The sequence below is a fragment of the Toxoplasma gondii genome, chromosome XI (genome assembly GCF_000006565.2).
Source record: "Toxoplasma gondii ME49 chromosome XI, whole genome shotgun sequence".
Classification (NCBI taxonomy): Eukaryota; Apicomplexa; class Conoidasida; order Eucoccidiorida; family Sarcocystidae; genus Toxoplasma; species Toxoplasma gondii.
The window spans coordinates 3,962,385-3,988,276 of record NC_031479.1 but is presented as its reverse complement, the minus strand read 5'-3'; the positions used below and the strand labels follow the sequence as shown (position 1 = coordinate 3,988,276).

At 52.3% G+C, this 25,892-nt stretch overlaps 6 protein-coding genes across 6 annotated transcripts; 1 reads left to right on the top strand and 5 right to left on the bottom strand.

The window, feature by feature from the left end:
* The first annotated feature begins 54 nt into the window (after nucleotides 1-54).
* TGME49_314280 (AAR2 protein) lies at nucleotides 55-4,126 on the top strand. Its single transcript, XM_002364587.2, has 2 exons — nucleotides 55-2,082; nucleotides 2,761-4,126. Exons 1-2 carry the CDS (start codon nucleotides 573-575, stop codon nucleotides 3,210-3,212), a joined length of 1,962 nt encoding a protein of 653 aa, XP_002364628.1. The 5' UTR covers nucleotides 55-572; the 3' UTR covers nucleotides 3,213-4,126.
* Nucleotides 4,127-4,712: 586 nt separating this feature from the next.
* Nucleotides 4,713-9,566, bottom strand: TGME49_314270 (peptidyl-tRNA hydrolase domain-containing protein; the record flags this gene model as incomplete). The annotated part of the gene is made up of 6 exons (XM_002364586.2): nucleotides 4,713-4,881; nucleotides 5,507-5,679; nucleotides 6,055-6,200; nucleotides 6,803-6,946; nucleotides 7,480-7,639; nucleotides 8,124-9,566. 6 exons carry the CDS (start codon nucleotides 9,564-9,566, stop codon nucleotides 4,713-4,715), a joined length of 2,235 nt encoding a protein of 744 aa, XP_002364627.2.
* A 210-nt stretch (nucleotides 9,567-9,776) lies between these two features.
* Nucleotides 9,777-11,819, bottom strand: TGME49_314267 (hypothetical protein; the record flags this gene model as incomplete). Its single annotated transcript, XM_018782811.1, has 3 exons — nucleotides 11,642-11,819; nucleotides 10,390-10,471; nucleotides 9,777-10,183 (listed from the first exon to the last, which is right to left on the bottom strand). Exons 1-3 carry the CDS (start codon nucleotides 11,810-11,812, stop codon nucleotides 9,777-9,779), a joined length of 660 nt encoding a protein of 219 aa, XP_018635382.1. The 5' UTR covers nucleotides 11,813-11,819.
* Nucleotides 11,820-12,412: 593 nt separating this feature from the next.
* Nucleotides 12,413-19,838, bottom strand: TGME49_314265 (hypothetical protein). The gene is made up of 5 exons (XM_018782810.1): nucleotides 18,290-19,838; nucleotides 17,494-17,541; nucleotides 16,882-16,970; nucleotides 15,659-15,989; nucleotides 12,413-15,186 (listed from the first exon to the last, which is right to left on the bottom strand). Exons 1-5 carry the CDS (start codon nucleotides 18,418-18,420, stop codon nucleotides 13,191-13,193), a joined length of 2,595 nt encoding a protein of 864 aa, XP_018635383.1. The 5' UTR covers nucleotides 18,421-19,838; the 3' UTR covers nucleotides 12,413-13,190.
* Nucleotides 19,839-20,019: 181 nt separating this feature from the next.
* Nucleotides 20,020-23,584, bottom strand: TGME49_314260 (hypothetical protein). Its single transcript, XM_002364585.2, has one exon. The coding sequence runs from the start codon at nucleotides 22,556-22,558 to the stop codon at nucleotides 21,917-21,919; it is 642 nt and encodes a 213-aa protein (XP_002364626.1). The 5' UTR covers nucleotides 22,559-23,584; the 3' UTR covers nucleotides 20,020-21,916.
* Nucleotides 23,585-24,662: 1,078 nt separating this feature from the next.
* BRP1 (bradyzoite rhoptry protein BRP1) lies at nucleotides 24,663-25,741 on the bottom strand. The gene has a single exon (XM_002364584.2). It carries the CDS (start codon nucleotides 25,450-25,452, stop codon nucleotides 24,964-24,966), a length of 489 nt encoding a protein of 162 aa, XP_002364625.1. The 5' UTR covers nucleotides 25,453-25,741; the 3' UTR covers nucleotides 24,663-24,963.
* Nucleotides 25,742-25,892: the final 151 nt, after the last annotated feature.

Here is a 25,892-nt window from a genome sequence, read left to right as displayed (position 1 = left end):
GGCACATGCGCGTGCTTGACTGTTTTTCCTTTCCTCCTTGTTTGTCTTTTTTTCCTTTTTTTCTTGTTTTTTTCTTTCTTTCTCTTTTTTCCTTCCCCTTTGTGAAGCAGTGCATGAATGCGAGCTGGGTGGGAGAGGCGGGTGCGACAGTGAAAAGGCATCGCACAAGTCCCGATGCAGAGAGTTCTTGACGAAGAGAAGAAAAGCAAGAAAAAGTTCCTTTTTCGGGGAGTGCGTCCCCAAGCTGGAGATGCAAGAAGAAGGCGCGAACTTCTTTCTTGTCTCTCCTGTTGTGCATGTGGGTACCGCAGAGAAGAGACGAGATAAAGTCGGTGTTACCAACGGCCCTCATGGCGAATTTCGCTGCTTTCCACTGGCGACCATTTCGCTGTTTCGCCCCGCCTCTCGATCTTGTCAAATGAAAGTTTCCTCGTCTTCTCTCTCTCCCTTTCTCTCTCTTCTCCCCCTTCTTCCTTTTGCTCGCTCCGGTTCCTTCGCTTGCTGACTTTTCTTTCTTTCACCTAGCACAAGGCTGCCTGTCTGGCCCCCCTCTCCCTTGTCTTCTTGCAGCCATGAACACCTTCACTTCTTCCTCTTCTTCTTTCTCTTCTTCTTCCTCTTCTTCTTCCTCTTCTTCTTTCTCTTCTTCTTTCTCTTCTTCTTTCTCTTCTTCTTTCTGTGGTGTCTCGGGAGCTCGGGCGTCGTCGGACGCGCAGGCGGAGCCTCCGTCGCTGCCGCCTTTCCTCTCGCCAGAAGACGCAGCTTCTCAGCTCGGGAGTTGTTCTCTTCTGCTTCTCGGCTTGCCTGTCGGGGCTTCAGGTTCCTCTGTTCACGTTGGCCTCGACTACGCGCTCTGGAGAGTCGGACCTCAGTTCGCAGGAGTCAAGTGCATCCAGCCTGGGTGCCATCTCCTGTACACACTAGCTGACGCCTCTTCGCTTGCCGCTGCGTCTTTGGACGACTCGACGGGTGAGACGCGAGCCGGAGGTTCGGCGTTCGAGTGTATGTACACCTCGATGCGAGTGGAGGAGGCGATTGGCGGCTGCAAAGAGGGCATTGGATCTGTGCAGAGCGAGTTCCTCTTCCTGCAGCCGAACGCAGTGGCTGTGCGGAGGTGGAATCCGAGGCTTGCTCGGCTCGAGCAGCTGAAGGACAGAGACGAAGAAGATCGCTTCGTTCGCGCCGTCCGTCGCCTCGAACTGGACAGGAAGCTTGGGGTGTATCCGCAGCAGTACGTCCGCATGTGGAGTGTCTTGACGGACTTCATTTCTCCGTCTTGTCTCGAGCGCGTCGAACCGGTCAAAGGCTTGTTCGCTGCTCTTCCTCTCGACTTAACGTCGGAGGAAGCGGCCTTGCTTGGAGACTCGAACGTCGCGGACCGTTCGCCTGAAAACGCACTCAAAGACGCCGCGAACAGCGAAGGAAACCTCAGAGAAAAATCCACGCGCATGCATGCTGCGAGACCCCGAGACGAGGTCTCCGTCGCCGGCGAAGGCGAAGACGAGGAAGGCCATGAAGAACAAGGAGAACAAAGAGCGGAAGACGCTGCGTCCGGAAAGACGCCTGTGGCTCGTTTCTTCTTCTCGGAAGTTCCATCGCTGCGGGCGACGGCGGTCGCGGCGGCCCGGCGCGCAGAGACTGAAGCACGGAGACAGGGCGCGACCGCGGTCGCGGCGAAGGCTGTTGGAGCCCAAGCGCTGACGCGAGCGGCGGTGGATCCGAGTCTGGGTCTTCTGACGCTGCTTCAAGATCTTCAGAAAGTCGTGGAGCGACGCGAGGGAAGGCAGCGAGAGAAGCCGAGACAACAGCTGAAGAAGCGCGACGAGACAGAGGCAGAGAACCGAGCGCATGCAGTGGAACCCCAAGAAGGAGAGCATCTGGTCGCGGCAAGCGACAGCGAAGAAGCTCGAGAGAAACGGGAGTGGAGAACGATCGAACGAAGAACATGGGAGAATCTGCTCGGCGAAATTCAAGTGGCGTACCTCGCCTTTCTGCTCGGACATCGCTTTGATGGATTTGAACAATGGAAGCAGCTTCTGCTTCTCCTCTGTCACTGTGAACGTGCGATCCGCTTCTTGCCAGGTAATCAGGAATTCTCTTCGCCCCCTAGATGTCTTTCCTTTCATGCGCATGCATTTCCTGAAAAGCATGCATTTCCTGAAAAGCCTAAATGTTCGCTGCTGAGGATGCATGCAGAGGGCCGTGCTTTCGCGAATTTTTCAGAACCCAGAGACGGCACCGACAAAAAAAACTCCGAGACGCGCTCGTAAATAAAATCCTGTCGGAGTTATGAATTTTGCGAGTTTTAAAACGGCCCAGACATCGTTGCAGTTTTTCGAGTGTCTGAAGACAAAGGAAGCGGCCGTTTGCGGTCGCGTTTCGGTGTCTCTACAGCGCACTCAAGGCGCCCGTAGGTTCGCGCGGGCGGTGCTTCATCGCGGACCGACTCCAGGCCGCTGCAGAACCACAGGAGTTCGTGAAACTGAGCAATTCTGCAAGAGTGAGCTTGGCTGCGGCTCGCGTTGATGGCGACAGTCATCGCGAGAGGCGTTTTGCGAATTCTTGTTCTCTGCAGCCTTTTCGGTGGAACACACCCCATTCTCGCATTTGCCTCGCTGCATGCAGTTGCCTTCTACCCTCAGTTGCTGACGACGAACGCTAAATCCGTCTCACAGCTGGCCACGAGGGTGTGTGTGTTTGTCTGCATGCGAGCGGCTAATGTCAATCCATGTCTTCTGTCTCTCGGAATTTTCTTCGCAGAGATGTACGTCTCTTTTCTGCGCCTTCTCCACTGTCAACTGGAACAGTGCCCAGACGACCTTCTCAGCGACTCGCTGCTCCAAAAGTCTTTCCTCTTTTCCTCGGCATCTGCTCTCGTAGACACCTGCCTCAACTCGCCTGCGGGACCTCTCTCTTCTTCCGAGAAAGGCGCGACCGTGAAGCCGTCAGCCGGAGCCGTACAGACACCAGAGCAAAGAGAACAAGAGAGAGAACAAGAAGAAGTGATGAAGAAAGTGTGTGAGCGAGCACGGTGGTTGCAGCAGCTCCTTCGGCAAACCTGCAAAACGAGGGAGGGAGAAAGTGAGGAAGAGTTCGAAAGGAAGAGAGAGGCGATTGTCGACGGTCTGGGGCTCCTCGATGAAGAAGACGGCCCAGTTGTCGTTGACACAGAGGAGCTTCGAAGAGCGGGGTGTCTTCCAGAGGAAACATAAAGAGAGAGAAGCCTGGGAAGGATGGCTCGACGCCGAGGCGCTCTGTCGTCGGGTGTCTAGACAGCCCGCGAGGAGAAGGTGAACCTCTCGACGACGCAGGCGACAGGGGGGCTTGGGGGGATTTGGAGTCGTTTTTTGTCATTGCTTCTCGAGATAAAAATGCAGCGTATGCCATTGAGAGTTGCGGTGGACCAGTATCGCTCGGCGTGTATCCAGCAGCTGTGGTGAGGTCTTGTGCGTTTCCTCTGTTTTTCCTTTTTGCTTTTATCCATTCGTTTGTGGGTGTCGACACCTACGTGTGACAGGTCCTCGATACAGAGAACACAGGTTATCTGGAAGCTGCACTTTACTCTCGATTTTTTCCTTTTCTCGTCAACTTTCTGTGTCTTCTGTCTTTTTTTTTCTCTGCCCTGTCCCGTCTCAGTCTCCACGGTGTCTCTTCCTCGTCGTTCCCCCGTTCCCTCCTCCTACAGTGCTTGCCTCTCGCTCTCCCGTTTTTCTCTCCTCTGCACATGCATCTTTTCTCGTCTGCTTCCATCGGCGTCTTTGCTGGATACAAAAAAGAGAAACTTTTCTCGCCTACCCAGCTGGCAGCCACGACGCACAGAGACAAAACAACGCGAGTCTGACGAAATCGCACAGCCCTGCAAGTCGACGTATGCATGTCTGTACACTTGTGGACGCACCTGGAAACTCATGTAAAAGGACAGATGTATATATATACCGCTCAACGGGAGGATGAGGAGTCCATCTGTATGCGTTTAAGATGATGCAGATGAGAGACTGGCATTCGATTGGTTTTCTCTCTCGGTTGATTCGAGATTTCGCGAACATACGGGGGAACGCGAGGCAAGTGAAAAGAGGCTGACTGTTGGTCACCTGAGTTGCCTCGCTCTTCGCTTTTTTCGATCCGCGCATGCAGTCGCTTCAGGGGAAGCAAATGTTTTTTCGAAGAAGTCCAAACTTCTCGCGAACACCCGCAGAGCGACCACGGACATTTGACACTAGAGCAGGTTCCCGACATAGAAATTGTCTTTCAAGTCGATACGTAATAAGACCCCACCTGTTGGGAGATCGGAATAAGTGAAGGCACCAGAGAGACTCGAGAAAAGGAGACACGAGGTAAACTGAAAGAGAAGAAACCCAGGCTTTAGATACATCGGCTTCAATGGTGAGAGGGCCATCGTTGGACGCGGATCTCGGGGAAAGTGTGGGGAAGCGGAAGAACGCCGACGAAGACGCGAGAGAGAGAGACGAAGAATCTGGCGAAAGCATCTTTCGCACCGCCGTAACTCATGAGAAAACGTATTCGCTCGCATGTCTGCACATCTTACGACGAGAAAGGCGAATCTCCCGAAAAACAAACGGGCGAAAGAGATGGCCAGACAGTTGCACAAAACAGAAAGACTTCGCAAAAAAAGTAAGAGGAGAAAACGGAGGTTTCACTCGTCGAGAGGACTGTGTGTGCACTGTGTTATTTCCTTCCTATCCTACTCCCTGTCATCGGCAGTCTCTGGAGGTCCCCAGCATGGCCAAAGTGCTCCGAATTTCCTCCAGCAAACCAGCCAGTTGCATGTCTTCGCGCTGACGCTTGAGTACCTCGTGAATTTCAAACAGGCCATCAGAGGAATCCAAAAACTCCTCCACTCCGTTCACATGCATGCGACACCTGAAAGGCAAACATCCACAGCAAACCGAAGCATCCTTATACATATACACGCGTATACATACATACGTATATATATGTATATATATATATATATATATATATATATATGCATATAGATAGATATAGTTAGATATGCAGCTGTATATACCTCAGAGGAGACGGCCCTCCGTGTTTCCACGTATACCGTAGCCCATTCGCTCAGATCTGTGTACACTTCGAGAGAGAGGAAGATGCAGAGAGAGACAGAGAGACAGACAAATACAGGCAGGGGTCGTGTCTCCTGAATGCAACTGAATCCTGGAACTGCCCGTCTGGCGACAGTTTTTCCTTTCCCCTACATTCGAAGCATGCAGATGCACATATGCATTTACATATATATAAATAGATACAAATAGATATAAATATACAAATATATATATGAATATAAATATATAAATATAAATATATAAATATATATATATATATATATATGTATATGTATGATGACAAGCAGAAGAAAAGCATGCAAGAATCCACTTGTCTTACACAGCAGAAGCTTGGCGTGTGTGTATATGTCTGGTTTGAAATGAAACTCTTTTTCTACGCGTTCATTTTCATATCTGAGTGGACGTCTGCGTCCTCGCACCTGTGGTCGGTGACGACGTCTCTCTGGAAGTTGTAGGTACGGATTTTTTCGCTTCTGTCCTTGCTTCCCTTCTGAGCATCGAGCGCTCGTCCTCTTTCCTCGGACGCTTGTCGCATCAGCTGCTGGAGCAACTGCGCTCTGAGGAGTTCGAGAGCCAGGCTCTTGTTTTCCATCTGGCGACACCACCGAGACAAACGCATGGAGAGAGCAGCAGCCACCCCAGAGAGACCGTGAGAACTGGAAAACGGCGATCTGTCGAGAGACTTCCTTCTTCCCCTCCTTCTGGAGTCCGTCCCTGTTCACATGGTCTCTCCGTCTCCGTCGCTCTCTATCTCTGCTTCGTTCGGTTCCTCTTCTGCCTTCTCTCTCCTTCGCCTATGGTTCCTCTTTCCTTTTTCTCCACCTCTCTCGAACTCGCTCTGGGGGCTTCTTCTTTCTCTCTCCCTCTTCCTCCCCTTCTGCTTCTCCGCGTCGCTCTCTCTCCCCCACCCGCTCTCGCTCTCTGCGCGACTCGCTTTCCTCGCTTCGCGACGCAGAAGCTCCAGTACCTGGCTCTGTGTGCGCATGCAGTGGACAGACACTCCAGTCGGCTTGTGGGTGATGCGGACAGCGGTTTCGCTCTTGTTTACGCTCTGCCCCCCCGGTCCGCTCGCGCGCATGAAGTCGATCTTCAGTGTCGGCGGCGAGAGGTCGACTGCATGCAGCGCATGGACATGCGGACAAGCAAACGGCGATCAAAGGAAAAAGCCGCGAACGCAGGACACCGGACAGCCTACGAGGCCCACACTCAGAAAAACGCAAAGAGACCAAAAATCCCAGCGTTCCGGCGAGAAAAAGCGACATCTGATGCAGTCGACAAAACACCTTCGTCATTCCACTTTCCTCCCAACTCTCAGTGTAGATAGATAACACAGATAGATAGATAGATAGATAGATAGATAGATAGATAGATAGATAGATAGATAGATAGATAGATAGATAGATAGATAGATAGATAGATAGATAGATAGATAGATAGATAGATAGATAGATAGACACGCAGATAGATGGATGTAGATAGATATAGAGAGATACAGATTGATAGATTGATTGATACAGGCAGATAAATAGATAGATATAAGGAGATAGAAATGCACATATGGATATATACGCATGTATCGGCATATGGCTGCAGGTATATCTATGTGTGGGTGTGGTTACAGATCTACTTCTACGCAGCATGTATATGTATACGAGAATTTCTGTTTTCTTGGGCTAGAAACAGAGAAGAACTAAAAGAAAGGGAAATCGATGTACTTTTGTCTTCAAGATTGCCGCTTCTGGGAAGCACCGTGACGGCGGTGGCAGACGTCTGCATGCGACCGCGAGCCTCCGTAGGCGGGACGCGCTGTACGCGGTGGATCCCCGCCTCCAACGACAGAAGGCGAAATGCATCGGGACCTGTACGCAAAAGAGAAAACAGAGAAAACATCGTCTGCTGCCATCATACACGCTGGCCCCCTCAAATATATATGCATATATCTATATCTATATATATATATATATATATAGATATAGATATATACTCATTTATTCATACACAAGATACATGTAGATATGTGTGAAACCGTGTGGATGTCTGTGTGTGTACGTCCCGCCATATATATATATATATATATAGTAATATATACACATATATTAATATTTTAGGTTCATGTTTGATTAGCAGGCTATGTATGTGCGGCTATACATGAAATTTGTCCTGAGTTTGCAGGAATCAACAGGATCCCTTCACATGCATATACACGTATATATAAGCATACACTCAAATATATATTTATGTATATACATATATATGTGTACTGGAAGATGCCAGTCTCTGCAAAGAGAGGTGTGGATAGGAAGGAAGGCAATCCAGAGCTTGTTCATGGCGCCTGAAAGAGGCAGAAACTGTTGTTTTTGTGAACGTCGTATTTTAATATTCCTCCACTGACCTTCGACTTGAGCAGAGGCACGCCGGTAGCCGCCTTTCTCCGTTTCTTGGATGTCGAGGACGCGAAACACCCAGCCGCGCGCGAGAGAAAAGGCCTCGTACATGCCCAGCAAATCTCTGGAAAACAGAGCTGCGTCTTCGCCGCCAACGCCCGCTTGAATCTGCATGTGTATTTTCACAGCAAGAGGAAGAGGGAGAGATCAACGCGCGGCGTCTTCATTTGAAAAGGAGACACGAATCAGAGTTCGGAAGGAAGAAGGACCGAGGAGCTCTCCCGATAAAGGACGCGAGCCTGGAAGGTCAGAGTCGAGAAAGAGAGACTCAGAGAGAGAGAGGCGCGAAGGCAGATCAAGAAATGTGAGTTCTCACCTTCTCGTTTCCTTCATCTCGTCACGTCACCACGCGGAAAAAGGAAAGTGATGAAAACTCTCAAGTGTCTCCCTTCTCCTTATCCTCTCTCTCTCTCCAGTTCTCCATTTTTCTTGCGTTCAACGTCGCTATATCTCCAAGGATCTGCATGAACCTCGGCACCGACCGCCATCTTTTTCCTCTCGACCGCCCATTCTCTCTCCCCCTTCTCTCGACATTTCGCCGGTGCTGGCTCACGTCTCCTTTCTGCCAGTTCCACGATTTCGCGCGGCTCACTTCGAGGACGGCGTCTCCCTGCAACGCCTGTTCGTCATTCTCCGGGTCGAAGATCATCGACTTGTCTCGCTTCTCTTCTTGAGCATTCTTCTTCTCTTTCTCTCTCGCCGGAGCAGAGCAGGCCTCGCGAACTTGCGCGAGGCCCTGCCGCAGCGTCCCGCGCCTCAAGTAAAAGTCTGCGAGGAAAAGCTCCTCGTTTCTGCATGCCTCCAGGTGTGCCGCCACCCAGTCCGGATCGTCTGTGAGGAAGGCGGGGATCTCCTCCTCCAGGTCCTCCGTTGCGCGGCTCTGCAGCCTCGAACTCGACTCGCGAGGCTCCCCTGACTTGGCTTCCTCCTTCTCTCTCTCTGCGAGGACAGCGAGACCGGTGGGATCTCCCCTCCCGGAGAAAGACGAACTGCATGCGTTCCCTTCGCTCTCTCCGAGTTCCTCTTCCGAGGCGCCTCTCTTCGAGCAGAGCGCCTCGTGGCTATCAACGAGCAGCTGAGTAAGAACCTCTTTTTCCTTGCGAGACTCGAGGAACGCTTCGAGCGAAGAAAGAAGAGCTTCTGAGAAAATCGACGCAAGCAGCTGGAACTGCGCGCGGTGCGTCGGCCGACTCCCGCCGGAGCCTCGCGCTCCCGGAGTATCTGTACACCAGAGAGCGCCTGTGCGGGTGGCGAGTAAGGCGCCTGCCTCGGGGACAGGGACGGCGTCGGCGCTTGTCGCCTGACTTTGCTCGGCAGGAAGATTCAACTTTTCTTGGCGAACTGTGCGGAGGAGAGCCTCCAACAAGTGGACGTCGCCTGCGGTCAAACGCTCTCGAGGCAAGTCCGCTGCGCCAGTCCGGGTGGAGAGAGAACGGCGAGGACGCGAGTGAGGGCAAGACGAAGCAAGATGCAGCCGTACAGAAAGGAGAGAAGACGGGAGAGAAGGAGAAGAAGAAAATTGGCGTCTCTCTCTCTGGAGAGTCCAGGAGGGTGTGCGGGAGAAAACAGAGGAGCGAGGAGAGACAGCAACAGCGCGAGAAGACGACAGAAGAGACGGAAAAGAACGAGGCTGGGAACGAGTGGAGACAGACCGAAACGACGAAGAGAGGGAAACAGATGGAGAAGAAGGACGGAGCGGAGAGGACGCCGAGCGCGAGAAAGAGAGAGGAGGGAGCCAAGAATGGGGACAGGAAGATAGCGAAGGCCATGGATCAGAAAGAGGCAGTTCCCCAGAAACAAAAGGAGACGACGTCCTAGCTTGGCGGGGAAGATAGGAAGGGGAGAAGGAAGGAGAAAAGGAAGGAGAGAGAGAAGAGAAAGGAGAGGACGGAGAGAGAGAAGCCGGATTCTGCAGATGAAGCCGCATGTGTCTGCAGTGTCTCCTTGATATCCTGTCCCCCTCTTCTGTGGCGTCCTCTCGCCAAATGTTTCGTACTTCTCGAAGAGAAGCGAAACGTCGGCAAAGGCCGAGCATCCTGTTCCTTTCAGTTTTGGATCAGGTTTGCATGCATGTATCTCGGCGGTACAAATCGGCGAAAGAAAAGTCGACAGGGAGAGCAGAAAAGCGCCGTGTCGAGGAAGCCAAAGGAGACAAGAAAGACGACCTCGAAGGGCCGTCTTGAATCTCCATACGTCCGTCCGGAGCAAGAGATATATATTCTAAGTTGTAAACGAATAAGGACCGTCACCTGCACATGAGAAGACGTAGAAAAACGTAGCGGCCTGCATAGACAGCTTCACGCGTAAACAAGTTTGCATTCGTACACAGGACAAGAGAAGCAGAAACAGACGCCATCGTCTTTCCGGATAAGAGCGGTTTCCCTACATGGACATTGCGTTGCATCTCCAGTGTACATACACCGCACGGATGCAGATTTGCGCGCAGACATGGGCAGAACGAAGTTTCGCATTGAAGAGAGGTGCTCTCTGGAAAGGGAGCGGGTTTTGCTTTTGCTGTGCAGATAAATCCCCGGCGACAAGCGCGACGGACAGAGAGACTGCAGAGGAGAAAGGAGGGAGACTCTAAGGAGAAGAAAGAGATGGAAAGGAAAAGATCGAGATGGAGTGCCTGCTTCTTGTTCGTTGCGAGACCTGAAAGAGCAAACGCAAGAACGTTTTCCAGAGTGGAAGAGGATTTTTGCCTCTCTCGGCTGCTTGTCTCTTCTCACAGAGGAGATGCACAACTCGACAGACGACGGGTCGCATGCATCGCTTGTCGATTGAGCGGCAGAGCGCATTTTCTTCCTTCCTCTCTTTCTTTCTCTTCTCCTTTGCTGTTTTCCACCTTCTCTCCTTACAGATCACCATTTCTCGACAGAGAAGTCGACTGTCGAGCGTTCTCCTGCTGGCCTTTCCCGGGAGGCGACTGCATGCAGAGACCTGCGTGGACGGTCAGGAACTCAGGAAAAGGAAAGTGCGAGTTTCGAAGACTGACAAACATTGGAGAAAACAGCGTTTCGAAAGAGAGAACAGAAGTGATCTTGTAGCTTTGCGATTCAAATCAACAAAGGCCGGAGAGGCCGACTGAAGGTTTTCGTCGTGTGTCTGGCGAAAAAGTCTGCGCGTTATCTAGCTTAATGGAGATCGCTTGATCATTACTATAATGCTGAGAGAGGAGTTTTTTTGTATTTGTATGTTTTCAGTGCCAGTGGTGCCTGTAGTAGAGTGTTCTTTAGATTTAAATCTCCCACAAAAAATCGAAGAAAGACAAGGGTGTGGTAAACGTGGCGGACAGCGAAACAGTGTTTCAGGAAAATTCCGAAAAACGACGAGTAGCCGTAAGAAAGAACGTTTAAGAAATTTCACTGAACATCGGCAAAAAGGCGACGACACAAAACAGACGAGATCCGCTTTCCTCAGTGCAGGCGTATTTGGTGTGACAGATTTTGCGTTCATAAACAATAGATCTTCGCGTAGAAATCCTGTGTTGTCTGTGTCCACCGTTTGTTGTGGGGACAATCTCAGCGCCTTAGAAGCTGTGATATTCTCTATGCAGTGAAATTCTTCGCCCCGGTAAAAGCGACGGAAGCATCGGGGCCAGAAAATCCATCGAAGAACAGAGTTTAAAAAAATGGAGATTTCGTGAGCGTGAAAATCTCGTGCAGGAACACAAACTCCCCAGGAAAACAAGTAATCTGGGGAGGTGGGGAGGAAGCCAATTCTGCGACTGCGTTTCGCTTGTGAAGAGCAAAAGAAGAAAGCAGGGAAAAGCGGGGCATGTGGAGAGAGAAGAAAGTGAATGGTGAAGAGAAAACAAAGGTCAAGAAAAAAGGATGGTAAGGAGAAACGGAAGGTCGAGAAAGGATTCAGCGTGATTGTTCATGTCTCCGCCGAGAAGAATAGGGAGAAACGGCAGATCCCACTCTTTCCTTCCTCAGCTCGCTTCTTTTGAAAAAACAGGAACCTCCCGGGAACAACGAAGTACGCATGCGAGTGTAGGACATGCACACCTACACCTCTCTATTATACACTCTGCACATACAAGTATATACATAGATATATGTACATGTTCGTGTGTATGTGTATGCAGTTGTAAGGATACGTTCATACCTTTAAATAGGTACGCAGACTTCCAGAGACATGAGGGTGCCGAAATGCATCTTGTTGGAGCAGTGCAGCTACAGGGCCATATTCATACCGTTGCGTGAACGCAGATGCAGGAAAGTGTGTCGCTCTCGTCCAAGATGATGTTTGGCTGCCTGTTCCACGAGGGAAAGGCATCCTCTCAGAGCAGGCAGAGTCTCTCTCTCTGGCTCCGCGTAACTTCTCGTTCCTTGAAAGAAATCACATGGCTTCGGATGCGTATCGGAAGCTCGCGTCCACCACGTACACGCGAATCTCCACTTTGTTTTTTTGAGGCACAGGTGAGCAAAACTCCTTCGTGTGAAGTACGTCGGTCCCCCCTCAACTTCTCAGTTTAAGTTTCGCAGTCCTCGCTCAGAGTTTGTGGCGTGACATGCAGGAGCCTGGCGTCCTAGTCTACGCCCTTGATACCGACCGCCTATCCCTGAAAAAAGACGCGTGCCTCGAGACTACCGGAAAATCTCCTGATCGAGAAGCGTCAGAAAACCTGCACACACTCTCTGCCTCTCTCAGTCATCCTCCTTGCTCTTCTCCCTCCGCGAGAGAGCCTCTGCTTGCGGAGGAGACTCGTTCCAGAGCCACCAAGGGAGACAGTGTGGGGTTCGCGGAGACACTTTTTCTGTGCAGCAGTGCTTCTCGCAGAAAAGAGAGAGAGGAGTCTTCCGCGCTCCACGCAGAAAACTCGGCAGTTTTTACATGCCAAGATCGATTTCCATGCGTTCTACGAAAGTAGAACATCCCAGTGTCTTCTCAACAGAAAAAAAGTGGATTCACAAAATTCCTTTCTACGCCAAAAGTGGAGAGAGCCGCGCGAGGGTGTGTTTCGGCGACATTTCGTGGTTCCCGGTAACGAGAAAGCCTCGGGACCGCCTTCGCTCATCTTCAACAGAATAGCACATTTTCTTTCTGCTTCTTTGTCCACTTGACAAGAAACAAGAGACCAAAGCCAAGAATGCATGCGAGGCTGAACGAATCTCGACTCTGTCGAGGGAAACAGGACAAGGGGCGACCGAGACACACGAAGAGAGACTTTCAGTTTCTGTAGCTTCTTCGCGATTCAGAGAAGAAACAAGACGGGGAACTCATGCTTGAAAAGACCGGGTTGCATGCAGGTCCAGTGCGACAGCTTTCAAGCTTCCCGCATGCCTTGCGGGGTATCCAAGAGGCTTTTCTTTTTCTTCACCAAATGAGGGCGGGAGCGGGGGGAGGGGGGGGAGAGAGGGCAATGACTCAGACGAAACGCTGCTTCCTAAAGGAGAGTCGTGTCAGAAAAGAAACAAACTCTTCTCTCCCTAGACCGGTTTCTTTCTCTCAGCTTCCATTCTACTCCTTTCTCTCATTTTCTCTTCCTCTCTCCCTTCAACTGCCCCCCCCCCGTATCGCCATGTGTGCAAAACTGTCGCTTTCCCTGTCCCAGGCACCTGCCTTCATGAACATGGAACAGCTGGAAAATAAAAACAGAACCTCCATCTCCTCCCCCTCTTTTGACAGGGGTCTTCATAAGCCGTAAACTCCGTCAATTCCCTTTCCTGTTACTCTCCCTTGCTGTGTCCTCCCCTCCCGGCGAAGAGTCGAGATGCACACTTGCTGTCTCTGACGACACAAAGCATGGGCCTTCCTTTGTGTCTTCCAACTCGCTGTCTCCGGCTCTCCCACCCTTCTCAATCTGCTCCACGTCCCCCCAGTACATCTCCAGGATGTCTTTGATAGCCGCAGTCTCCTGCTCTCTCCACGCGTCGCTCTCTGCTTCGGCTCCGACAGCAGTGGAAGGATCTCTTTTTTCTCTCACAAGCCGCTCTGGAAAGGAGCTGTCGCTGCTGACGAAGCTGTCGCTCAGAGGCGCCGCCGAGTCCCTCAGGCCTCCCTCGCCGTGGAGGTCAGCCGAGGTGTCTCCGCGCCCGCAGGAGACAGGCTGTCGCGGCAGGGACGCGAAGGAGACATCTGCGACAGTGAGGCGACTCGCAGAGCCCGATGGCGAGAAGGCCACGCGGTCCAGAGACAGCGAAGAAAGTGTCTCGCTGTCGGCGCAAGAGTCGCCTGCCGCACTCCTCGGAGGCGCAGAGTCCGCGGAAGGGCTTGGGGCTGCATGCGCTAACACGGGGAGGGCGGCCGGCGAGAAGGTGCTTCTGGCGTTTGTCGATCCCCGTCCGAACCGCAGATCGGACTCCGAAAAAGCCAACGCGTCGGGCTTCTCGCCGCGCTTCCGCCGCCCGTGGATGTCGATTTCCCAACTGCATGCAACTCGCTCGCAGGGTGCCCCGGCTTCGCCAGGTGTATGTACACCCGGGGTCTCTGAGTACGCGGCGAGGGCTGCCTCAAAGTACGACGAGCAGGCCATCTTGGGGCTGTCTGCGAGCTCTGGGGACGCCTCTTCTTGCGAGGTCCTCCGAAACAGAGTCGCCGCCCCACGGGCAGCCTCAATTGCATGCGCAATTCTGCTTTCCGCGCCTCCTGTCCTCGTCCCCGGGGTGCCTCTCGGCGGTGGGGTCCGACGCGCGGCCTCCGACCTCCCGGCGAGGGCGGGTGTCCCTTCTTCGAGATCCCACGGCGGAGACAGCTGCGTCTCTTCTGGGGCAAACCGTTCGCGGCCCTCGGCTTCACCCCCGGGCCAGAAGGGTGTGGTCGCATGCAGTCGCGAGAAATTTTGCTGCCTCTCTCTTTCTCTCGCAGTTGAACGCGGCGATCGAGGCGGGAGGTGTCTGTGGGAGCTAGGACGGAGAGTGCATACCCACCGAGCTTCTTGTGAGGGTCGAAAGGCCTGGAAGCCGTCGATGGGTGGCAGCGGGCTGTGCGCCGGTCGGGACGCATGCAGATTTCTTTGCTTGATACACATCGCATTCGAACGCTTGCGCTCTGCATGCAGCGTAGTATGAGACGTCGTGGCCCGTCGGGGCGACGCCGAAAAGGCGAGGCTCTCTCGCGACCTCGGAGGCGGGGACAGGGGAACGGCGCGACTGCCGCGAGCTGCAGACGACTGAAGAAGCGTTTTCGGCTTCTCATTTGAAGAAAGGAGTCTCGCGTTTGACAGAGGAACTCCAGCCGCCCCAGGAGGAGACACGGAAGTGGAGCAGGAACAAGGCCGGTCACCAGGCGCGAGACACGAAGGCGCGACGGAAGCGGGAAAGGCGGCGCAGTACGACGCTGCCGGTCCGTCCCCTGTCTGTACACCTGAGAAGCAGTCAAACGCGGAAGCTGTCGAGAAGTCTGTCTCGGCTGCCGCCCGGGAACAGGCGGCGACGCATGCGGCGTCGTGCGGCCCACGCGCACAGGCCCCGTGGGTGTGGGGTGTATGTACACTCGAGAGCCGAGAAGAGCCGAGGCCGGCCTCGCGTGGCGCCCTTGACAGAGGAGTCTCCCCCGGTTGAGAGGACAGCGAACAGGGCGAAGGACGCGAACCGAGCGCCGCCGCGATGTATGGACAGCTGACGCGAGGAGGGAGCGCCGAGTCCCCCCACCACGAGGGATACGTTTCTGGAGTGGAGGAGAAGCGGGAAGGCGCCTCTGGGAGGGGTCTGAAGAAAAAATGGACGAGAAAGACTGCATGCAGAACTACAAATGGTGCCCTGCTTCTTCCATGAAGAACCTCTCCCACTCCACAGAAGAATACAGACGTTCGCATGAACACGCAGCCTTCAACGTGCAAATGCATGCACAGATTCACCTATCTCCCCCAAGCTGCAGATATAAAGAATCACAAATAAATGAAAACATGAGTAGATAGATAGAAAGGAAATAGATAGATATAGATAGTTAGATGAATAGATAGAAACAAGTACAGATTCACAGAAAGGTGTAGCAATATTTAGTCAAACGCCAGTATATATATATATATATATATATATATGCATATGTATACATATATATAATCTTTAAAGAGCGTATGCTGTAGTGAAAGACCAGTTCCCGTACATGGCACCTGATCGTGTCATTTGGACTCCCTCTCTGACTTTTCTTGTCTTGGCTGTTATGTTCCGATTTTCTTACGAGGCCGGCGCAGCTCGTGGAGGCAGGAAAACGGCAGGGTCTCCTGTTCTCCAGTCGCTGCTCGGTTTCCTCGCGATCGCTGAGGTGGAATGTCTTCGCAGCCCCGAGGAAGGTGCAGAGAAAGAAGAAAAAGTGACTCTTTTTCTGCCTGAGCCTCCGACCGAAGCCCGCGTGTCAGCGACTGAGGAGACTCCCGGTGGGTTGTGCAGACAGCTGAGCGACGGAGAAAAAGTATGAAGCTCTTCTCGCAGCTCAGACGGAGAGGGGGCTGACGACGCCCACTGGAGAGGGACGAGCCGCTGTGCCGGCGTCAGACTCGAATATCCGTTTTCTGAAGAAGAGTCGCGAAGAAGAAGAAGGAGCACTTGAAACTGCGGTTCACGAGAGAAGAAATGATGAACCGCAAGTGCTCTCCCCACACCAACAGCAAAGAAGCGCCGAAACGCAAGAACCGGAAGGAAGAAGTGGAAGAAAGAGAATAAGAGGGACAACATGAAGAAAGAGAAGAGCAACAGGAAGAAAGAGAAGAGAAGCCAGTGTGACCCAGCTAACCGTCAAGGAACTGTGGTAGTTCTAGGTTTTCGATGAATTTGACTTGGAAGAAGACGCTTCAGCGTCCTACCGCAAGCGAACAACATGCAGTTCCAGCAGCAGCGAAGGAAATGTTAAACTTTTAAGCCGGCCATGCACTGATACAAGTCTCTTCTAGGCATTCGGTTAGTCATTGAGAGACTCTCGCGAGTCCAAACCGTAAGACCGCAATCTCAGAAGTTTGCGAGTGTTGAACGAGAAGAGAAGAACGAGGAGAGAGGGGTCGAATGGAGGAAAGGAGACAGAGAAAAGCACCCAAGAAGACAGGGAAAGAAACCGTCAAAGGGAGAAATGGGGAGAGAAGCGGCAGCTGGCAAGAAGCCAGTCTCGGTGACCGATGAGGGTTATCTTGAGAAAGCGTGAAGAGAGAAGAAACACTGAAAGGTGGACCAGGAGACGGCGCGACAAGCCCACGAGAAAGAGGAGAGTGGGCAGCCTGGGTTTGGGGCGATCTTCAGGAAGAGACACTTTCGACGAAGGAAGCAGACAAGGCCGAAGAAAAGGCGTTCAGAAGGTTGCGTGGAAAAGGACCAAGAAGACTCGTGGCAGGGGTGAGGCGTCCCGCAAGATAAGTTGCCAAAACGCGAGAATGTGGAGGAAGCGAGAGTCGAAACATGAGGTGGAAAACCTACGGTTCACGATGTCGACCAGTTCGTCGACAGAGAGACTGTGGAGAGGAATTCCGGAGTTCTTCAGAGACAGGACGCCGAGGACGAAAGTCCTGCAACGAGAGACCGCAAGCGCATGCACCGGACTCTGAGTAGAGGTAGAAGAACGCTGCCCACACATGCTCAGGAGGACAACGAAGAAGACTCAGCAGAGGACATCGAAATCTCTGGCTGTCGTAGCGTCACCGTCAAAGCTGTCGCAACTCTAGGTCGTGAACCTCTGGGGATTAAAGAAATCCGACAACGGAGTGTCTTTGCTTTCTCTCAGACCTCTCCGTCTTCTTCTGGTCTTTCCTTCGAAGTGGGGTTCGCGGCATACATGCTCTTTTCTTTTGTATTCTCCGCTGCTCTCGCCCGTTTTCCTCTGCCGGCGTCTTCTAGGTGGAAAAACGCTGATGTGGTAGGACGCTGAAATTCAAACATTTAGCTGTCTTACGCAGTCCACTACGGTGGTGGGGCACAGCGCGCAAAGAATCTGGATGTCTGTATCTTACAAAGAGAGACATCCTTTGTATCCCAGGTACAATGGGGTCTCTGTTTACTCGGTTGTTTCGGAGGATTTGTCGCTTTCCTCACCATTTGACGACGGACGGCCAGGTCTGGTCAGAGAAGCTCTCAAGATATCTGAGCGCACGCATGCAAGAGAAGGCTTTCTCAGAAACTACAACGCACAGCTGCATGCATCGGCACAGAGTTAAACAGGCGGGGGGAAGGCGATTCCCAAGAGTGTCTGTTTCCGGTGGAAGGCCGGAGTCGAGGACACAAAACGCACAACTTCAGTGACAGATGCTCGCGTTTTTGCGAGTTCCTTGAAGCGACCATAGCAGACATCCTTTTTATGTTTCCAGAGGCCGAGCAGTGGCGAAACGATGAGCAGTGAGGCGACATCGCTCTTTGGAAACGCCAGAGCTCCCCAGGGGTGGAGACACAAGAACCGAGGCAAAGAAGGCGGCAGCAACAGGGAGGAAACGCTGCGGATTCTGAGGTGAGTTCCGAGAAAAGCGAGACTCAAAGAGAGACACCTGACCTTTTGGATTCGACTTCACAGAAAGTCGATGCATGCAAGAGACATCTCTTCATAGTGTTTTCGGCTGGGCGGATCAAGACTTGACTCTCTCCACGGAAACGTTGTCTTTCCCCCGCGACGAAGTCCCCCGCTCGCCTCTTGAAAGACTGGCGCGAACGCAGTCGCTCTTCCGACCCCAAAGCGAGACTGCGAGACGGGCAGCGAGCTCGCAGACCGCAGGTCGACTCTCGGCTGCGCCGTGTCTTAACGCGTCCGGTGCGTGCATATGAGAAGCTGGAATCCTCACAGAGGTGAAGGAGCGGAGAGCGAACAAGACGAAACGGGGCGAAGGACAGCAATTCTCACCTGCGAATCAGCTTGTTCGCGAGCCATTCGGACACAAGGATGCTCTGACACTGGCGAGAAGGCTGCCGAAATGTCGCGGCATGTGATAGAAGGCTCAAGCGGCCCTCGCCACTCCGCGCTTCTGTCATCATCGTCTCTGGAAAGCGGCGGTCGGACCGAGGAGTGGAAAGCGCAGAGACGGAACGGAGAGGGTCGAGAAAAGAAATATCCGAGCAGGAAAGGGGAAGTAGGGAGAGAGAAGTCAGAGGAGAGGTTAGAAGAGAAGGAGGTTCGACGAGATGTTAGAGGATCGAGAGGCTACAGGCAGAGAGAGGCTAGAGGAGGATAGACTTGAGATCGAGAGAAGATGCGACCGGAAGACTCAGGCCAGGTGGGGAAGCAGGCAGAGAACGCGACGGCCTCCGCGATGCGAGACCGCATACCGAGGGAAGAAGGACGGTTTCCAGAAGGCTGGAAAAGAGGAGAAAACAGATCGCGGCTCTCCGCTCAGAAACCACGCGTTTCGCGACAAGGACATCCGGGACGGCGGCTCTACAGCGTATTTCTGTGGGCCTAAGCGTAGCCATGATGCGCAGGAGAAGAGTCCATTTTCCGATAGAGACAGTGGAGCTGAAAAAGGAGTGCTGTCCCGTTGTCAGGCGAAAAGAAAGCGATTCTCTTCAGAGTTGTTTTCAATCCCTTTCCACTCCGGTGAAAGCCAAAAGAGAAAAGCTTTGAGTTTCCTTGTTTCTGTCCGTTGTTACGGGGATCAGGAGAATCTGCGGCTCCCGAACATCTGGCCGACCGGGGAGGGGAGCGCGCGTGCATGCGAACAGAGAAGCGGAAACGTGGAACTGTTTGTCTACAGAAGATACACAAGACACACAGCGAGATTGGGAATGCAGCTGTCCGAAATTTACTTGTTCCTTCGATGCTATCCAAGAAAAGCCGCCGGGATCTCGCGGTGCGCTACAGAGGTCGTCGGACCGAAGTTTGTTGACGCGAGGAAAACGTGCTTGAGAATTCAGGCGAAAGAGCTGAAGAAGACGTTGGCGGTTTCAAGGCTGGAGCAGGCGTCAAATGCGTACCGTGTAAACGTGCACTTCTTCGCTCTAGCCTACGCTGACAACAGAAGGCCGCACACAACACTCAAATCCAGTTAAAAATGGCAGACAAGAACCACTGCTCTCGAACAATAAAGGCCATCCAGGAAACGCAAAAAGTTCCAGTGTTGCCAGGTCTTTCGATAAAAGGGAGTGGGAGAAGGCGGCGCGAAAAAGGGTTGCGAGAACCGGAACGGCGCTTTCGGAGAACAGGGAAGAGAGGACGATATACACATCGCCGGTTTCCGAGGTCCCCCGCCAGGCTCTGCTAAACGGCTGAGACGATGTGATTCGCTGCCTCTGTGTGTCAGAGAATTCGAACAGAGCGGCGCGTGAAAATATATGGAAATATATGGACCGTCTGTGTTGGCAGTTCACTGACTAAATCGGCCAGAAGACAAACGTTAGAACGAGTGAGGTCTTCGGAAAACGGTGAGCAAGGATGAGCTTCGGCGTGTCTTGAAGAAGATTTTTGAACAAAAGAGGAAAAAATCGAGCATCTGTTCGAAAAGAGATCCCCGAAAGGAAAGATTTGTGGATCTTTGCTTATTAGGTCGGGAGTGACTCAGAAGCAAGAGTAAGTGGCGCGCTCTGCATGCTGAACCACCGGTGCAGTGCAAGACGGGGCAGTTTTGCATTATTTTTTGTCGAGTTCCTTCCCCAGAACTTCTCATGCAGCACATTTTATGGAGTTCAGGCTCATTTTTTGCTCCTTCAGACTGAAAACCACTTGTTATGCGCTTGGCTCGTCGGAAATGGGAAAATGTTTCAGACGGCGTCCCGTTCGTGTGCGAAACGGAGCCGGTTACGGGGAAGAAAGCAGAGAAAAGGTGGCGGGGCATGACCGGACGGTGTGTTTTCGAGTACTTTTTTGTCAAGCGGAGTGCCTGGAGAAATCGGTCGTTTCAACGACTCCTATCTTGGGTCCGAGGTTCAAAAGCTCTTGGTCGGTTGACTGCAGTCTGTGTGACACGTCGTTGAGCATGAAAATCGCAGCTCGCCCATGTCCCGTGATCATCACATTTTAAGATGACGTAGTCTCCTGACAAATGATCAGCGACCCAGAAGTTCGGGTATAGCTTTCCAGCTGTCCTGCGTGCCAGATCCGCCACTGCAGTTGTTTCGACAATCGAGAAGGAATACCTCGGTAGAAGGTCAACGTTGCAGGGTATCTGTGTTTGAAGAGTCTTTCCTCAATCTCCAACGGTGTCTCCAAACCGTGGTGCTGACTTATGATTCCAACATGCAAGTTCCGGGTTGCGGATCGCACAGAAAAAGCGCCACACAATCCAGTCGTGGAAGGGTGTGTACTGTGGTGACGGACACGAATTCAAGAAAGAAAAACGAGACTACGAAGGCGGAGCTAGACTCACAGCATGTAGGAATGTGCATGTGCCGCGTAGCATCGTCATTCGCAGCAGCTGTCGAGCTTTTTCTCCCTGTGCCTGCCATGTACGGATAATGCTCGAGCTTATTCTATCGTTTGATCCCTACTGTTACGACGGATTGTCCATGTGACACTTAAAGATGGAAAACGGAAAAATTGTGGGGGACATCGTCTGCTAAACTCTGACGGATGTGTGCTGATGCATAGGCGTTTCATAGAACGACTATTCTGCACTGATGCGCGCGGCAGGCACCCGAAGGAACACCGATTACGTTGCAAAGATGTACGCGAAGAATCCAGGCATGTGGTTATATGAGTGAGCCTGTTGTTCGCATTCCTGAAAGGCGGCAGATTGCCTCTATTGGCGTTCTGAAATGCAGTGGTCTGTGTGTGATGCTGCGCGGGAGCTGTTGCCCAGAAGTGACATCTGTTTACTTTGCATCGTGTTCGTACCGAGTAGGTCGCATTTTTCAGCAACACATTCGACAAACATTTTGAATATAAAGAAAGGGAAGCTGAAGAGTTTCTCACTCGCTTCTCGTTCGCCGACGCCATATGCGACTCCAAAGTTCCAACATGCACGCAAGACTCTGACTCTGAGGGTCCGCAGCACTGTAGAATCCATGTTCCCCGCAAGCAGGCGAGGGCAACTCAGGAAGAAACACTGTATCTAAACTCAACTTACCGTTTCCATGGCAACAGATCACGTGTAAGAAGGCGCAACCTACTTCACACGCACCACTTTGACGGCAGATCTAACTCGGTAGGTTGCCTGCTGTTCCTGGATGCACCTTGGAGAGTCTTGAGCAGAGAACTAGTTGAACTACGGGCAACTCCCTCGAGGATCGTGAACGTCGGACTGCGTGAGTGCTGTCGAAGTCGGTTTCGGTTGGACAACTCAAAGAGGCAATCACAACTCAACGCCCTAAGGCGCTGAACGTGCGGCTTTGCTCTGATGCAATTCCAGAATCTTCTTGGAAGGAAGACACGACAGTGTACACCGGCGTTGCCAGAAGAGAGATTAGTCCTCAGTCTGGGACACGGCCATTGGTTTCTGTCAAACGGATTCTTTCCTTCCACGCGTAACGTTGCAATCAGCCGAGCCATTTCGTGCTTTAGCAAAACACATTCCAGTTTCCAGATCTCCAGCACAGTCAGTTACTTCTTACGTCGAACATCGCGCTCATCGTAGCCATCATCATCATCATTACCTCCACCGCCGCTGATACTAGCTAAGCTGAGGTTATCTACATTTCTTCCGGCGTCTTTCAACAATTTCACCGCTTTGTTGTACTCCGCTGTCGTTTTCTGCAATCGCTCGTGGGCCTTGTTGATTTTCTTCTTCTTCTTCGACTGTTTCTTCGGAGACAACGTCTGCAGGGATTGTTCAGCTGTCGCAATCTTCGACTGCACCCTCATCATATATTCCCTGACGGTCTGCATGGCTTGTTCCAACAGTGCTGCGTACTTCTTCACCTTCGTTTCGGCTTTGCTTCGAGACATCGTCATGCAGGACGAGATGCTGCAGGACACTGGCTTTTTCAGCTTCTTCCTGTACTTCTTCATTGTTTTTTCCTTCTTCTTGAGCTTCTTTGTCTCCTTTGACAAGTCCTTGAAGGCGCCCGCCTCAACTCCAGCAGGACCCTCAACGCAGATACAGAGCACCACTAAACTGACAACGGCGGCCACTAGGCAAAGTAGAGGCCGGTGTCGCGGACGGCGCGTTTCTGCTGCGGGCAGTTTTGCCAGGAAGTCGCCATGTGGCTTCAAGGCCACAGTCCCAAATCTGATCTGTTCCATTCTTCTGCCGACTGAACGCGGATGGAAAACACTTTCGTGGAACGCGGTCTATTTACAGACCAGGCGGCGACGCCGTTGCCGGGTATGACCTTTATGTAGCTTCGACTGCTTTTGATGGGACATGCAAAGAAGAATGGTCAGCGATACCAGTTGGGATAGTCCGTGAATCATACGCCGTGGGGGGATTCTAGTGATGTGAATCAAAGGGTGCACCCCGCGAGGGCACGTAGGACGAGCTCCCGGTTTCAACGGGTTCGCTCTGAATCTGGAAAAGACTAAGGGAGACAAGAAAACGACGTGTTCACAGCCGGAAAGACTGGGAGATGAAAGGGCAAAAGTTGGCCGTTCCCCACTCGATAGACATCTTTCCAGCAGGCTTTGTCGGTTGAACGAAGTTGGCCAGTTGAGAAGCATCGGAAGAGCAGTTAGCGCTATCTTGCCAGAGGCAACAACGCCAGAAAAAGATGACAGTTCCCCTGCTTGAGACGAAAATGGAGGCCACAAGGGAAGAAAGACTTTGGATTCTTTCGATATGAGTACTTGCGGTTCCTTCGGAAAATGACTGTTCCAGAAACACTTCTTCCGACTCAGCAGACAGTTAACTACCTGCTCTTTCCCGAGAGAATGTCTTGTCTGCCGTGTCCACGCAAGCACATCGCAGCACTGTTTTTCCACCGTGCTTCTGCCCGGCCGCGGAAAGTTTGCCAGTGCCCGGCTATTTTGCCATGGCTTCGCTTTCCGAATTCACGAAAAAAGGAAGTGGCTGTCGATCATTCTGCTCGAGAATCCCCCGCGTCTTCAAATAGGGAGTTCCTGTGCCCGCGGTGCTCGCTAGCTCATGCCGCCTCCTCAACGGCAAGTCATTCTTGCTCGCATTCGCCGGTGTGTCCATCAGAAGAGAATTTGCGACATTCTTCCTGACCGAAGGAAGATGAAAAGCCAGCAGTTTCCGGATCCCCATGCTGGGGAAACTGAACACACTGCGGGCTCGGGACCACATCCTATTGCGGAAAACTGGAAAAGTGCCAGCGCGCAACTGGCGCCGACTCTCGGTTGCCACCATTTTCTGCCAGTGAATGCAATAACTCGCTAGTGGTACTGTCAAGGAGTTAGCTCTCCTAGGGTTGTAGCGTTCCTGTGTCAACAACAAGCAACAAGGCCGGTGCGTCTGTTTCCAAAAGCATAGTGGGTTGTGGAAAAGGGACGAGAGAAGCTTGTGGGGGGGGCGGGGACGGAACCTTCTCCCTCAGAGGTGAGAGACTGGATACCAAGTCTCGCGTTCCGTTGACAGCTTGCTTCTTTCAGGCTTTGTTCACAGTTCACTCTCTGCTGCCGACACTACCATCGTCGCTCCATTTTTCTCAGCAATCATTTTGTTTGCTGGTGCACCCCTCAAACTATTGTTGACGGCAATACTGGTTGACATCCACTGTCCTCCTCAATTGACCATACAGTGACCTAATTCAAATTGCGTTGTCAAGCACGGATCAACCGCAAAACCTTGTTTAGTAAAGAACATGGATGTGTGTCAAAAACATCCTTAGCGTGTTCACACGTACAAAACGTGGCAGTGTCTTGCAGCCCACCCCAGTTGCGAGAACTGCCGAAGGCATTATGCGGCAGGCCCGCTTCCAGATTCCCCAGACGAAGCAATATCCCGCACACTCGTGCTAAAGTCATAACACCCGGATCTGTATGGCGGCCTCACTGATATCAACGCATTTCCAGTCCGGCGTATCTTCTTCAGTCATGAAAATGGAGGCGGTCGGTCTGCTTTTTCTGCGAATCCGGTACTGGCTGTCAATGCCACAGAACGTCCACCCACCACCTGTGGTTACAACATAGCACTGAGTGTCTCGAGTGTGTATAGTTCCACGAAAGGAACTCCACTACTTCTGTGTTGTAAGTGGTCGCTCGTTGGCGCGAAACATTGGCGTTGCGACCGTGACTTATGGCCTGGTCCCTGAATTCGTACCGCCACCTCCTGGTGCACTGCACTTGTCACGGATCTCTTCCGTCTACACTGGCATTGCGTGCCTTCAAATGACAAATTGGAGTGAAAGAGACACCTGCCGTGTGGTGTATCTACTGACAGTCGTGACTGCAAACGAAAAATCATAGGTTGACTGTTTTTGAGTCTTGCAGCGACGTTCCCAGCAACAGCAAACTTTTGCGAGTGCCACGCACTCGTCTAACGTTTCTTCCAAAACGCGAGCACCACACTTTAAAACCATTCGTGTAACAAAACGCTTGGTCCCGGTGTCCGCACAGAGGATACCGCGACGCGCTCCCATCTGTACAAGTCACGGTCTTTTTGTGCAAATCCCTTCTTTCGGCGAAGCCGTCTCGCTCCTGCAGCACGTTTCCTGGCCACAGAGGAAGAGGTTGGTTATGAAGAGCTACACCTACACAACCGTCCCGCATCTTTTGAGAACCTCGTCGGCTTTCTCTCCTTCCTTCGAGAAATCCTTTTTTTCTTTATCACTGAGTCCCTTGTTATTCTTGGTGCCTTCTTTCACCTGACGCAACTCCTCGCATTTTTGCTTCATATCCTTAATCTTGCTCTGCAACGTTTCTTTCTTTTCGTCTGCCTCCTTCTGTAGCTTGTCTTTCTTTGATCCTGATGCCTTCTTGGCGGAATCCTCAGCCTTCTGATGTTTTTTCTTAGCGTCCTCAACACCTTTCACACCGTCTTTCGCGTCTTTGATGGCTTTCTTCATATCCTGCAGAGTGAATTTGGGGCCCCTCAGCCGCAGAGAGGTAGTTGGAACCCCGCAAGTGAAAAACGTCAAGACGACCGCGAATCCAAGCAGCAATAGGAGGGGTTTTCTCTTGGTCAGTGCAGACGCGAAGATAGGCGAACGTGTTGCCGCAGCGGCGCTAGCTCGCTCCATGGTTCCTGTGTCAACTTCGTCAAACAATGACACCGCAGTGTTAATGGGTATCCCGAAAACGTAGACACTCCACTCTTTAAAGAAAAACGAACTGTGGCACAAGAATGAAAAGACCGACAGGACGCATTGCAGGAAAAGTTGTCGCGCAAGACACGTTGGATTCGGGTTCCCTGTTTTTCCGCAACGCTCGGCGGCGTCCCCCTGCGTCAGACACAACTAGCTCTTCTTCGGACTCGCGGCGAAATTGTGGACGGGAGCCCGAAAACGGGCCGGCTCGACTTTGCGTTCCGGATGGCGAGCGTGGGGCCACTCGCGTCTTCATCGTGCACTGTCGCTCGAACCGTGTCTAACTCGTAGTTTCGTCCCGCGCGTTGGGAGCTGGCTTTCACCGGATGCCAGCGACACTCGTTTTCGAGACTGAGCACCAGAATTGTCAGCAA